Below are 14,582 nucleotides of genomic sequence, written 5' to 3' on the forward strand. Positions count from 1 at the left end.
ATTTGTTTTTGACAGAGGCAGAGCACGAGTGGGGAGGGGAAGAGAGAGAGGGAGACACAGAATCTGAAGCAGGATCCAGGCTCTGAGCTGTCATCACAGAGTCCAACTCAGGGCTTGAACCCACAAACTGTATCACCCACTTTTTTAAAGATAAACCGCCAGCCAGTGGCAAGGCTAGGGTTCACACTCAGTCTGCCCTTTGGGCCTTGGCACTGAACAATATATTGCCTATTTCATGCCCTCGTAACTCTGTGCAGTTAGTGCTCTTGCACCCATCTCAGGGATGAGAAGGCTGAGGCTCAAAGAGAGGAAGTGGCTTGCTGAAAGCCACATAAACAATCATTGCCAGAAGCCAGCCTAGATCCCAGACTCTATGTGTTGTGATCTTTCTAATCCCCCAGAGCAGACTTCGGTCATTCAAGCCCCAGGATGAGAGTCCTCAAAACCAATGGCTAAGACTGTCCCAACCAGGGCTCCAGAACCAGCTTGGAGACCCACAAGTCAGATTTCTGGCCATCACCACAAGCTCACGATTGCAGCCAGATTCCCTGAGGGCTCCCCAGGATGGCCAGAGACACCCATAAGGGAAGGGACACCAGGGAAAGTGTCAGCCAGGAAGAGTTTCCTTACCAGGCACTGCTGGACCTTCCTAAGGACTGAATTCTTCTTGTGGGAATCTAAAACCAAGGAGTCCAACTGACTCTTCCCCAGGCTGATCAGAAAGGGTACACACTGGGAAGTGGGGACGGAAGCCAGGTAGTGAGCCCTGGAAAGAGACGGAAGAATGAGAGAGGAGGGGAAAATGTAGTTGTTCTGCATTAGCCCCTGAAATCAGCCTTCACATGCCCAAGAGCTTATCCCAGGTCCATTCTTTAAGCATCTGTTTTCCACAGTGATATGGCTCTTTTTGGCAGGTAACAAGCCTCGCACTCATTGTGCTCCTCTTCCCACCATGCCCCTCTCCTATAGGCGGGAAGCCAACTCTCATCATGCTCCTCTTCTATGCCCCAGTAGCAATTATCAGAGAATGAGGTCTCCATAAACATATGTTGACACTGACTGATGGACCGGTTGAGGAGAGATGAAGGGAATGAAAGGGAAAAAGCAGAAGTAAGAGACAAAAAGAGAAAATAAAACCGAAAGTGAGAAAGACAAGGAGAGAGTAGAGAAAGTAAAAGAAATGACACCAAATTCTGGCATCTCCAGTTCAGAATCCCCCAAACTCTTGACCATGTATTCTTAACAGAGGCAATATGGCCCCCAAGGGGGAAAAACTGGTTCAGGTGGAGAGAAGGAACAAAAAAAAAAATCTTAGTTATTACAATGATTTGTGACCCACTAACGCTCAACTCTATTCAACAAAATCTTATTCCTGGTAAATTCTCTCACTCAGGAGAAACTAAATTGTTCCCTTTAGGGAGGCAATAATGAAACAAAGGTTGAGAAAGACTGCTCTAGACCCAAGCGGCCTACTCATCATGACCACTAGACTGTTCCAAAACCAAATTCTACATGTTCTTCCTCCTCTACACCATCCCAGATGTCTTTTTCCCTCTGTCTCGAAATCTGTCATCGCTACCAACTTAACATTACTCAAATCTGTTCTTCCCTTTCCATTCACAGTACTGTGGTCTTATTTATCTCTTCATTCATTCAGCAAATATCTGCTACATGCCAAGCACTGTACTGGGCATGAACATAACATGAGGGGCAGGTGCCTGCTCTCAGGATGCTTCATCCTAGTAGGGTAAAGACAACAAAAGCCAGTGAAGAAAACAGGCCATGTCAGCCAGTGATAAATGAAAATGGTTCTGCAGTAGAGAATGATGGGAAGGACAGCTGGGGAGCCTGTTCTAAGACAGAGGTACTTAAGCTGCAATGTGGATGAGTGGAAGGAAACAGGCATGCCAAGGTCCAAGCTATAGAAACATGCTTTCACTGTTTCCCTGCTTTCAGCCAGGCCTGCTGCATTCCATCCGCTACATGGACAGAGCTAACGATCTCTCCAAAACATAAATCTGGGGATCTGTTCCCGGAATACAGGAGGGATACCTCAAGGGTGTCACACAAGCCTTCCCTGACTTGACTATCCCTTACCTCTCTGGCCTTCTGTCTGCCAACTACTCTGCAGACACACATCATGCATTCCCCAGAGCGCTTCTCTGAACCAAACATCTCTTGTGCCCCTTTCTGGAGTGTCCATCTTGAACTCTGAAACCCCAGCTCATTCTCTGAGCTTTAGTTTAGTCTCCTCCAACTCTCCAGTCTGAAGAAAACACGTCCCCCTCTTTGCCCTGTGCCTTTCACTCCTTCCCATGGTAGCAGTACCTGGCTTTCTAAGAGAATCACCCCCTTTACTTGAAAACCTGATGGTCTGGAGTGGACCCTGCTTCACTCTTGGCTCCAGGGTTGCAATACCAAACTAAGCCAGTCAAAGTTACCCACCTCCCCTAAACTCAGTCAAACTCAAAACTTGTTGAGAAGGATGAGGAGAAAAAGTCCTTTAACCAGGATATAATCTTGGGTCAGCCAGATACCACCACAGAGAAAGAAGTTGTCTGATACAGAAGCCTACAGAGGAAAGTTGAGTCAAAAGACTGATAGAAGACCATTGAGCCCCTGGATCCAGCCATGCCTGAAGTCTATCCCTGGACTTTCCAGATATCTGGAACCAAATCTGCCTTTTACTGTCCAAGCCAATTTGAGATAAAGCTCTATCCCTTTCAATCAAATAGAATTGACATTATAATTGACTTCATGCTTGTCCATTCCCCCTCCCCAAGACTGTAAGCTCTCGTAAGGGGGAAAATAAATTATCTTTGAGGACTAGTACACAGTAAGCACTCAGTAAATATTTTTTGAATAAATGAAGACAATTAACAGCAAGAGAAAGAAGAGGGAAATAAAGAGAAAAAGAAGTGTTCAGACCCTGTTGGAAAAGCGGGGCTGCCCCCTCCCAGGTCTGAATGCCCACAGATACCAGGAGAAATCCCCACGACTCACATCAGCCCTGATCATTCTGGAGCCTGGGCACATCTGAGAGGCCAGCCCAGATGGGACCCGTGTCACAGTCATTCACTCAAGCTCGGGTTGCTTTGGCTTTGGCTTTTAAATAACAGAAAAAAGCAAGAGCATCTGTCTGAAACATCTATGTGGGATTCAGAATTTAAATCCTGATTCGCGAGGGCTTAACCATGGAAGGCCCTCTCCACTCTGTCTCTGGTTCCTCACAAAAATCCGGGGACAGATGACTTGGATGACCCCCACCAATCTCACTCTTGGGCCAGAGAGGGGAGCCAATGTTCACTTACGGGAGGGCAGCCAAGAGGAAGGGCGGCATAGAGGATCTGGAGACCTCCCAGTATTTCCACGCCAAACAATTAACCTGAAAGATTAAAGCAGTTCTAGGAATTTAGTCCAGTAGTAATAAAAGCAAACACAGACTGTGCTTTCTGTGGGCCAAGCACTGTGCTAAGCGCTCTGTATATGCTTACATTATATTTAATAGAACACTCTATGATGTAGGTACCAGTACTGCGCCCAGTTTATGGATGAGAAAACTGAGGCAATCACAAAGGAAATACAGAAATGTAAGTCTGAGAAGGCTCCCCTGTGTCCTTATAACTGCAAGGAAGTAAGATGTTAGATTAATAAGAGAAGGAGGCCATTAGACTATTGTGGCACTAATGACTCGGTGCCCTAGGTGAGCACACCAAATTCTAAGTCGGTAAATGCCTCAAGGTGATGAAATCAAAGCACTGACAGCAGCCATCACAAAGAGCCAACTAGGCTTTAAGCTACAGCCAGGCAAATAATTTCCTTTCTATGCCTCCACTTTCTCTACATAAGTGTTTCCAGGGCACTCCAAACCACTTCCTGTTCGGCGCTGCCCGATTCCAATTTTTGTTCAGATTAACTCTTAAAAATTTTAATGAGCCTCAGTTTACTTTTAACAGAGATATAACTTGACTGTCTCTGGGTTTGGGATTGGTGACGTAAGCTGTGGTATATCCGTATAACCGAAAGCTATGCAACTGTTTTGTTTCAATAAGGTAGATTTGTATCTATTAACACTGGAATGATGGCCATGTCCTATTTTATATACATAAAGCAGTTTTCTACTCACTAGATGCCAGTGGCATCTCCCCCCGGGAGTGACAACCAAACGTGTCTCCAAATTTGGCCAAACAGTCCTCTGAGAATCACTGCTCCAAGGGAAAGTGGGGAGACTTTGCTCTGTCTATATTGTTTTTTTTTTTTAATTATAATTCAGTATTTTCAGCAAAAACATAAACAATAGAGGCAAATCTTCTAATTAACTGGTATTTGAAGGTCCTGAGAATGGAAGGATTGAGGTCAGGAGCTTTGTCAGAACAATTCTTCCTCCTTGAACATGTAGGTCTTCCTCAAAGTGGGTCTGACCTCCATACATTGGATCAGTGTGATGAGTGTAAAGGACACAACCATGCCAGGGTCCAGGTTACAGAAATAATTTGCTTTCCTCCCTGCCTGGGCAAGACTTTAATACAGTTCAATAGTTCTCACCAGGGAACTGCTGGAAATGTCAATTAGGACGCTTCATCCTGGACTTACTGTAAGGGAAGGGAAATTGCCAGTGAGGCTTGGTGATCTGTGTTGGTTTTTCTTTTTTTAATCTGTGTGTTTTTAACAGCTTTACCGAGGAATATTGATATGCAAAGACCTGCACATATTTAATGTGTACACTTTGATGAGTTTGGATTCATGCAAACACCATGATAGCATCACGACAATCAAGGTAACAGACACATTCGACACCTCCCAGAGTTTCCTCGTGTCCCTTTGTCTCAGTTTTGTGGTATTTGTCTCAGTTTTGTGGTAAGAGCATTTAACGTGAGATCTACCCTCTTAACAAATTCTGAAGTGCACAATACCATATTGTTAATTATAGGCACACTGCTGCACACCATATTTCTAGAACTTATTCATGTAGCAACACTGAAACTTAATACCCATTGAACAACTCCAGCCTTCCAGGCAATGCTGATGCTCACATTTGAGAACCACTGACACAGTGGATACTCCAAGGGAATGGCAGAGCTTTGTGAAATCTTTGCACAGTTCTCCAACAACCTCAAAGGATTATATACCAAGCTTTATGCTTACTTCCTGGTTCTCAGGAAGAACTCTCAGAAGAGTTCATTGGCTAGAAACTTTTCATTCATATCTGCAACATGCCGGGCCTGAGTCAGGAAGATGCCTTGTATATCTGCCCGCTCACCCTCTCTGGACCTCGTATTGCCAATGATTTCCACTTCCAAGCCCAAATGCTGTCCCCAAGGTCTATCTTTACTTGCTTAGATCCAGTGAAAAGTTAGTAGTCTCCCCAAAGGGTTAAAGAACCTCCCTAACGACTTGGAAAATTAAGTATTAAATGAAGAAGAAAGTACTCTTAATAGAGTATTGTTTATTGTTCTATTCCAGGTTACCTCTGGAAAGTCTGGGAAGGAGGGAATGACCTTCAGTCTCAGGGGGACTTAATTAGGAGTATGACAAATGGTATACCCTACCACCAGATTTTAAGGTTCAGATCTGAGTATGGAATAACCCATCTGTTGAAGCTCTGGCTGTAGAGATGGGTTATCTGGACCTTTTAAAAGAGAAACCGGAGAAAATCTGGCTCAGTATTTGGCCCCATGTCATCACCTGCATGGGAATAATCCTGACACAAGTATCTTAAGCCACCACAGTCCATCCAAGCCCACGACTGGGGCCAGGAGAATTAGAGGTGCAAATGTGCTATGATGGTACCTGATACGGTGAGAGCAGGGAGAGGTTGTTCTCAAAATAGTGGAAATGGGCCAGAAAGGAGTCTGCACTCATGGCATCAATATGGGAGCACGTCACTCCTTTGACCAGCTGCCCTGTTCTGGAAAACAAAACAAAGGACCCGGGAGAAGAGGGGGTGGGGATTGGGTGCCTCAGTGGCTCAGTCAGTTAAGCATCTGACTCTTGATTTCGGCTCAGGTCATGATCCCAAGGTCATGGGATCAAGCCCTGAGTCAGGCTCTGCGCTGAGCATGGAGCCTGCTTGGGATTCTCTCTCTCTCTCCCTCTCTCCCTCTCTCTCTCTGCCCCTCCCCGTTCATGTGCATGCTTGCACATGTGCACTCTTTCTCTCTCAAGGAAAAAAAAGGGATTGGGGAAGGGAGAGGAAAGAAGGGCTAGAGAAGGCAGGTCTGATGGGACACAGGCTGCAGACAGGACTGCCCAACTCTCCCTCCTGTGAAATTAGGCTCGAAAGGGCCTGTCAGCCCCCAGGCCAAGTATAATCGCCTACCTCAGTAGCTCCTCAGGCCTTCTGGTCGTCTTTGACAGAAGCTCATACAGGAACAAGGCCTGAGGGAAGAGAATAGTTGACAACATGGATGGAGCACTCACTCACCATGATGAGCATAGTGTGTGCTCAGTACCATGAGGCCCTTTGAGGAAGACACCCCATTTTACAGATGGGGAAAATGGAGGCTTAACAGGCTATGTTATTTAGCCAGGCCCACACAATTGCCAGGTGGTAGAGCTAGGATGTGAACTGGTGTCAGAGTAATTGCAGAACCCATGGTCTCACACCTGGGGGATTCCCTATGCTCTAGGACCTGAATGAGGATCAAAGCCATCAGGCACCAAGGCTGGAGATTTACTTTCTATGCTTTATGAAGCCACTGACCCGGTGAGGACCCTCCGTAGCCCCTATTTCCATGCCCACCTGCTAGCTCCCGGGAACTAAAAGTGGAAGAGACAGATAAACCAGGACAATCTAGAAACTACCATCAGTAAAGTAACTCCTGCTTGCAGCACACGCTCCACTCCCACTCTCCCAGATGGGCACTCTAGAAGAACAATACCTAGCAGGCAGGGGAGCCGTTTGTTTTAAGGAACGTAGTTTTACAGAGCACCTAACTTGCAGATGCAATCAAGTATGACATCCATCTATTTTATAGACTCTGAAACTTTGAACATAATTCCCCAAACAGAATAAATTATGAGCCAGCATTAGGCAGAGGCACCTGTGGCGTGGCAGCCAGGGCCAGGAGAAAGGAATAGCTAGGGAGGGAAGTTCCCGAAGCTCTGTGTGTGGCCCTGATATCTCCTTGGGCACAAGATCAAATTCTGGGACCCTCCCACAGTCTTCCCCACTGCAGGAAATGGTCACTCCATCATCACAGTTGCTGAGACAAAAATGTCTGGAAGACACCTGTGGCAGGATGTGTTCTCCAAGTACCCACAAATTATGCTCTTCTAGAACCTTCTAGAACCACTATCCCACCAAGAGGAAGAGTCTATGTCCTCTCTGCATGAAGATTGGGGGGGGGGGCGGTGGTGGCTGCCTCCACAGATAGAGCAAAGCAAAAGTGATGTTATGTGACTTCTCCAAGGCGAGGTCACCAACTGACACAGCTTCTCATGGATCTTTCCCCTAGGAGTCCTGAACCACCCACAGAAGGCCAGCCCCCCTCATGGGAATGCATGCAGTTCCTAGGGCTGCAGTAACAAATTACCATGAACTTGGTGGTTGAAAACAATAGAAATCATTTGTTCAGAGTTCTGGAAGCCAGAAGTCAGAAATCAAGGCGCCAGCAGAGCTGAGCTCCCACCAAAGGCTGTAGGGAGAATCCTTCCTCCCTTCTTCTAGCTTCTGGTGGCACCAAGCAGTCCCAGCTATGGCTACATCACTCAGGCTCTGCCTTTGTCTTCACAAAGACAGGCCTTCGGTGTGCCTGTCCAATCCCTTTTGTCTCTCTACCGTCCGGATTGTCGCCTCTTGTAAGATCACTTGTCACTGGATTTAGTGCCAGCTCAGATAACCAAGACTGGTCTCATCCTGAGATGCTTAATTGAATTAAATCTGCAGAAACTGTTCTTCCCAAATAAGGCCATGTTCCCACGCACAGGTTTTGGGTGGACATATATTTGGCGGGGGCACCATTCGGCCCATGACACGGAGAGACCACACGCAGGTGGAGAGAGATGCCCCCAGCCCTTTGAGAATGCATCCAGAATGTGACCACTGATCCCCACCCATGTTGCCACCACCTTTTCCAAGCCACTTGTTTTTGTTTTGTTTTTTGTTTTTTTTTTTACAAATAGTTTATTGTCAAATTAGTTTCCACATAACACTCAGTGCTCATTCCCACAAGTGTCCTCCTCCATGCCCATCCCCCCTCCCCCNCGACCACTGATCCCCACCCATGTTGCCACCACCTGTTCCAAGCCACTTGTTTTTGTTTTGTTTTTTGTTTTTTTTTTTTACAAATAGTTTATTGTCAAATTAGTTTCCACATAACACTCAGTGCTCATCCCCACAAGTGTCCTCCTCCATGCCCATCCCCCCTCCCCCCCACATCCATCAGTCCTCAGTTTTTGTCAGCATTCAAGAGTCTCTCATGGTTTGCCTCTCTCCCTTTCCCCCACCATTTCCGCCCTTCTTCTCCCCCTTGTTCCTCCGTCAAGTTCCTCCTAATCCTCCTATACGTGCAAACATATGATATTTGTCCTTCTCTGCCTGACTTATTTCGCTCAGCATAACACCCTCAAGGTCCATCCATGTTGCTACACATGGCCAGATTTCATTGTTTCTCATTGCCATGTAGTATTCCATGGTATAGATAAACCACATCTTCTTGATCCATTCATCTGTTGATGGACACTTAGGCTCTTTCCATGTTTTAGCTATTGTGGAGAGTGGTGCTATGAACATTGGGGTACATGTGCTCCTATGCATCAGCATTTCTGTATCCCTTGGGTAAATTCCTAGCAGTGCTATTGCTGGGTCATAGGGGAGTTCTACTGTTAGTTTCCTGAGGAACCTCCACACTGTTTTCCAGAGGGGCTGTACCAGTTTACATTCCCACCAACAGTGTAGGAGGGTGCCCGTTTCTCCACATCCTCGCCAGCATCTAGAGTTCTTTCCAAGCCACTTGTTTTATCAGGATTATACAACAGACTCCTGACTGGTCCCCTTGCTTCCACTCGTGCTCTCCATTCAGGCCCCGTGCAGCAGCTGTGGGATTCGATGCAGTTGAAAGTCAGAGCACATCTGCCTCAACCCTCCAATGGCTCCTCGTCTCATCCAGAGTAAAAGGCAGTCCTCACGGTGTCCCCCAGGGTCCCGAAGATCAGCCCCTCCATAACCTCTGAGCACAGGGAGGTCATGTGCAGCTCCCCTATCGAAAAGAGCACACTGCCCACCTTCTCAAGCCCCTTCCCCATTCTGATTTAGGTCTTCCTTAGCATGCATCATTGTCTAGCAGAGCATGGGTTTTACTCACTAATCTTGCATCTCGTCTGTCTCCCTCCCTCACAGGATGGAAGCTCTGGGAGGGCAGGCCATTTCACCTACTTTGTTCAGGGCTGCATCGCCAGCAACATGAACAGGGCCTGGAATCAACTTTTGATGAGTGGATAAAAATGCAGAGTTGGTTGAATGAAAGTCCAGAGAGCTCAAAGAGGCTTGAGCCTCCAAAGCACAGTCCTCCTCATGCAGCCTCAGCTCTGGCAGCACTTAATAATTAAAATATGTGATAACTGCCAATAGTTAGAGTGCACTGCCACGTGCCTGGTGGTGTAAAGATACATCTTGTATCACTGATTCTCATGAAATCATCCCCATTTCACACATGAGAAAACTGAGGCCTAGTGAAAGAAAGCAACCCCAAAGTTAACTAACAGCCACACCCAAATACACACTCAGGTCTTGTCCAACTTCTTAGCACTTCGCTGTTCTGTCTCCTGAGTTTAATCACATGGAAATAAATTTCTTTTACCAAATTAACCTTAACACAGAACTTTCCCACAAGGCAGAGAGTCAGAAATCCAGTAGTGACCTGGGCAATGCAGTGGTGACATCATGATTTCTTTTCTTTCTTTTTTTTTTTTTTTACAAATAGTTTATTGTCAAGTTGGTTTCCATATAACACCCAGTGCTCATCCCCACAAGTGATTTCTAAGATGTATAGTATTCAGTTTAAAACCCTTGAATTTCCTAAGTGAGGAGAGCCATCAAGGTGTCTTTTGTTATGTTAATAAATTACTTCTTGAAAGTGCCTGAGGTTGAGTGACATTGCAGGAAGAACCAAACATGAGAGGGTTGGAACTTTCAGTCCCACCCCCAACCTCCAGGACCAATCATCAATGGCCAATGATTTACTCAATCATGCCTACATAATACTGCCTCCATAAAAATCCAAAAGCACCGGGTTCAGAGGGTTTCCAGTTGATACACATGTGTAGGTGTTAGGAGGGTGGCGCGTCTGGAGAGGGTGTGGAAGCCTTTCCCTCATATACCTTGTCCGAGGCCTCTCTTCCATCTGGCTGTTCCTGAGTTATATCCTTTTATAATAAACTGATGATCTAGTAACATGTTCGAATTCTGTGAGCCAGTCTACCAAATTAATCAAACAAAAGTGGGGGCAGCAGGGTCATTGGAACCTTCAACCTACAGCTGGGAGGTCATGGGCACAGGGGATAGCCAAGATTGGTGACTGGTACCTGCAGTGGAGGGCAGGGGTTTAGTATTGTAGGACTGAACTCTTACCCTGTGGGATCTGATGCTATCACCAGTATACAGTGTCAGAATGGAGCTGAACTGCGGGACACCCACGATTCTCCACTGATGTTGGAGAATTCTCTGTTGGTGTGGGAGCCCCCCTACCCTCAACACACACACACACACACACACACACACACACATCCAAATTGGTGTCAGAATCCTTAGTGGTCATACCTGACTCCTCTGAAGCTCCTTTTCCTTTAGGACTGTAGTGTTATATCCGGGTTCCCTCCGTAAATCGAAGAGAGATACTTCCTTAAAGAAAGCCCCTTGTATTTCCACAATGCCTGAGGCAGTATCTCCTGCTTCACTCATCTGCCAAGAGTGAGAATAAGCGCAATGGCAACCTCAGAGAAGGTGCAGTGAACTTGGCACTAGGCCCAGGCACTGTGTCAGTGATTCACAGGCCATGAATTCAGCCTCTGCTCAGCAACCCTGTGAGGTGGGGGACTACCCTTACCCTCATTTTTCAGGTAAGAAAACTGAAGCTTAATAAGTAATTGCTTGAAAGTTGGTAAGATTCAAAGATTCAAGCACAAGTCTTATTCCAGAACGCATACTATTTTAACCAGACGTGCTATAGCTATCAGCCAGGTGTTGGTGTTTTAAGCCAGACTCCTTAAGTTTGGTCTCCTAACAGATTTTGTAACTGGACATAGCAGGTCTGATATAATAGGATGCCCAAAGACCCATTGCCAAGTGAGAAAGAGTAACATAGGTATGACTTCGGATCATGGAAGGGGCTTTCAGAAGCATTCTGGGAACCTCAGAATTCATTTTTAGATCTGAAAAACAAACTTTCACAAAATTATTGTATCAAGAAACCTAATTTAAGAAAAGTCTTCCAGAGTCAACTGGTGAAGGAAAAGCGCCAGGGTCTAGGAAGAAATATAGTGTGACCCAAGGGGCTCTTTCTGGAAAGGAGAAAAGGTGGGAACCAGGAAAAGGCATCATCTAGGTTCAGAATGCTCCCTCACCAAAGGCTGAGCTAACCCCATCCCTGAGTCGACAGCCCAAAGTCATAGCCCACTCACAACACCCCAAAACCACATACTCTGAGCCACATGGCTGAAGATCAGATGTCTTCCTCTCACCTTGCGAAGGACGCCTTGCTGCTGGGCAGGTGACAAGTCGGACACATGCAGGGAGATCGTGCTTCTCAGGACCTGCAAGAGGTCCCTGCGATCCATGCTGTAGAAGGCCTGGGTGCCAACCCCAGCCAGCAGCACACCCATCTGGCTGATGTTGTAGAAAGACAGCACCTGGCAAGCCCCGCCGTGAGGAGCGTGAGGTTCTGTTCTGATTTCTCACCTGGCAGACACTTGCCCCACTGCACGCTGGGTATCTGGATCGGCGCCCGGGGCACCATGGTGAACAGGACACATGCTGCCCTCCCAGACTTTCCTTCCATCAGAAAAGGGAGGTGATATCAAAACACAACACAGGAGGCAAGTGCCCTGCCAAGGGAAGTACCCTGCTGTCTGAAGCCACAGTACAAATATCAAAAAGCGATGATTGGTGCACCACAGCCGGGCAGGCAATAGGCTTTTGTATGTGTGTTTGATTTGAACTAGCTGACAACATTTAAAAACTGAGGAGATTTGGGGGTGCCTGGGTGGCTCAGTTGGTTAAGCGTCCGGCTCTTGATTTCGGGTCAGATCATATCTCTCGGTTCATGAGTTCAAGCCCCAAGTTGGGCTCTGCACTGACAGTGTGGAGCCTGCTTAGGTTTCTCTATAATCCAGGTACATATATATATAAACTTAAGAAAAATTTTTAACTGGGCAAATTTTCATTAAAATCCAGGTTTGAGTCTGGTTTTTTAAAAAATCTGAACACCAAGCAATACTGGGTCCACATTGGCAACAATTGGCAAGAACTGACCAGTAGCTGCCCCTTGAGATTGGGTCATGGGGCTCTCAGTTTACCCAGCTCCACTCACTTGCACAGTGCCCAAGGCAGCCTGGTTTTCTCATTATGTCAACTGGCATAGCAAAGCCCTATGCTCATCTATCTCCATGTAGAAGCTCTGAGTTGAAATAAAGAAATGTTTCAGCAAGTGCCTGGGTGGCTTAGTCAGTTAAGCGTCTGACTTCAGCTCAGGTCATGATCTCACGGTTCATGAGTTCGAGCTCCACATCAGGCTCTGTGTTGACAGCTCAGAGCCTGCAGCCTGCACTGCATCTCCCTCTCTCTCTGCCCCTCGCCTGCTTATGCTCTCTCTCTGTCACACACACGGAAGAAATAAACATTATAAAATTTTTTTATAAAAATAAATGTTTCAGGATCTGGGTCTGATACTTTATGACAAATATGATTGTAGCTGTCTGCCCCATCAGAAACTATGCTTGTTTTTTCTCCTTCCTTTAGAGTAAAGATGTTAGATGGTTTTCCATACAAACGAGGACATTCATTCCTTAGTTCTATAAAAAGCTAGTTGAGTAATTTCCCTGTTATGCTCTGTAGAATGGATAGTTTCTACTGTCCATTTCTACTGTCCACAAGGAAGGCAAGACCTTATGAGCTCTTGGCTCCTTCATAACAGTAGTCTGACCTATTTGCAGGAAGAGATGGACACTAGGAAAGAAACAAGCCACTTTGTCCAGGTTTGGGAGAAACAAGACAGTTTAGTCTCCTTCAGCTCCCTAAAATCAGATTCAGAGAGAACTGTGCTGGTAGACTCATGTGGCCCCAATCAAAACAGAGAAGGGCTGCAAAGATGTCAAACTAAAGCTGCCTGAGGCTAAAAGGCACAAAAAGAATGGGCTAGCCTTGGCCTTGAGTCAGGAAGTGGATTCTGAAGCCAGACATCCTGTGTCCCTTTTATGTGACCTTAGCAATTCCCTTATACATTCTGTGCCTCTCATGAAAGACATGGAAAATAAAGGTTACAACACACTCCTGATTTCACAGAGCTGTTGGGAACATTGAACAATGAACTCACTTAGACTTGAACCTGGCACACAGTAAGTACTTAAGGAACATTTGTTATTATTATTGTTTTGGAATTGGTCCCAATCCAATCCTCATGAACCAGTTGCATCCTGGGACATGGCAATGAGACAGAAAGAGCAGGACATCAAACTGTTTAGGGGCGCAGGTCTCTGGAGCCTCTTCTACTAAGCGCAGGGCAGGGATATGATTTCCTGAGGAAAAAGACTCATTTCCTACCCCAGGAGCATCTAGAGCATAACTAAGGCTCCTGTCCCCTCCAAACAGAATCTCTTATGAGGATAATTCCCTCCCTGCAGCCCAAGATGTATAAAATAGCATTATCTCCTCCCAAGATGAGGGATGTGTTCACAACCTCAACAACAAGCAGGGAAATACTGGGATGGATCCCATGCTTTGCAAACACCACAGCAGTAGCTACTACCACTCCCTGAACTGATTCTCAAGGTCACATGTTCCAACCTCTTCCTGTGTACTGACTCACATAATCCTTGCAGCCATCCTGCAGCAGAGGTGCTACTGTTATTGCCATCTTACAAATAGGGAAACTGAGGTAAAGAGAAGTTAAGCCAATTGTCCAGTGTCCCACAGCTAGTAAATGGCAGAACAAGTCCCCCTCGGCACTCCCTTCTTCCTGATTGGCCACCCTCCCTGGGTATCACTGGCCCCTGGGTCTCAGAGCATTAAAAAAGAGTTCAAAGCTCCAACTGACCTTCTCATGGGCCAAATATTTGGCAGACAAGATGACGACCTGGCTCTTGGCCCAGCCTGAGACCTGGTTGAGAGTAGAGATGGCGCCATGCACAGCCTCGGGGGAGAGGGATTCCAGCTGACTGTGGGTCAAGCCCACAACCGCATCCGACAGAGAGCCCAGAGTCTCATTGAGGGTCTGGTTCTCCATGGCAATGTCCAGGAGGTTGGCTTTGAGCTAGAAGGGGAGCAAGCTGGAATGAGGGTCAAGAATAAGCAGGACAGTGGCTCCCTCTGACTATACCCTGGGGTTGTCACAGCATCACCACCACCCCACCTTCCCACCCCCTCCACC

At 46.5% G+C, this 14,582-nt stretch overlaps 1 protein-coding gene across 1 annotated transcript in view; it reads right to left on the reverse strand.

The window, feature by feature from the left end:
* Window positions 1-14,582, reverse strand: part of OTOA (otoancorin) — a 62,210-nt gene that overhangs the window by 26,497 nt on the left and 21,131 nt on the right. Inside the window, exons 12-18 of the mRNA XM_077760297.1 lie at window positions 14,250-14,465; window positions 11,680-11,847; window positions 10,760-10,900; window positions 6,320-6,378; window positions 5,791-5,908; window positions 3,312-3,385; window positions 631-766 (exon numbers count right to left, since the gene is read on the reverse strand). Coding sequence (XP_077616423.1) covers window positions 631-766; window positions 3,312-3,385; window positions 5,791-5,908; window positions 6,320-6,378; window positions 10,760-10,900; window positions 11,680-11,847; window positions 14,250-14,465 — 912 coding nt within the window. The remainder of the gene's footprint in view (window positions 1-630; window positions 767-3,311; window positions 3,386-5,790; window positions 5,909-6,319; window positions 6,379-10,759; window positions 10,901-11,679; window positions 11,848-14,249; window positions 14,466-14,582) is intronic.

Source organism: Crocuta crocuta, unplaced genomic scaffold (genome assembly GCF_008692635.1).
Source record: "Crocuta crocuta isolate KB4526 unplaced genomic scaffold, BGI_CrCroc_1.0 scaffold73, whole genome shotgun sequence".
Lineage (NCBI taxonomy): Eukaryota > Metazoa > Chordata > Mammalia > Carnivora > Hyaenidae > Crocuta > Crocuta crocuta.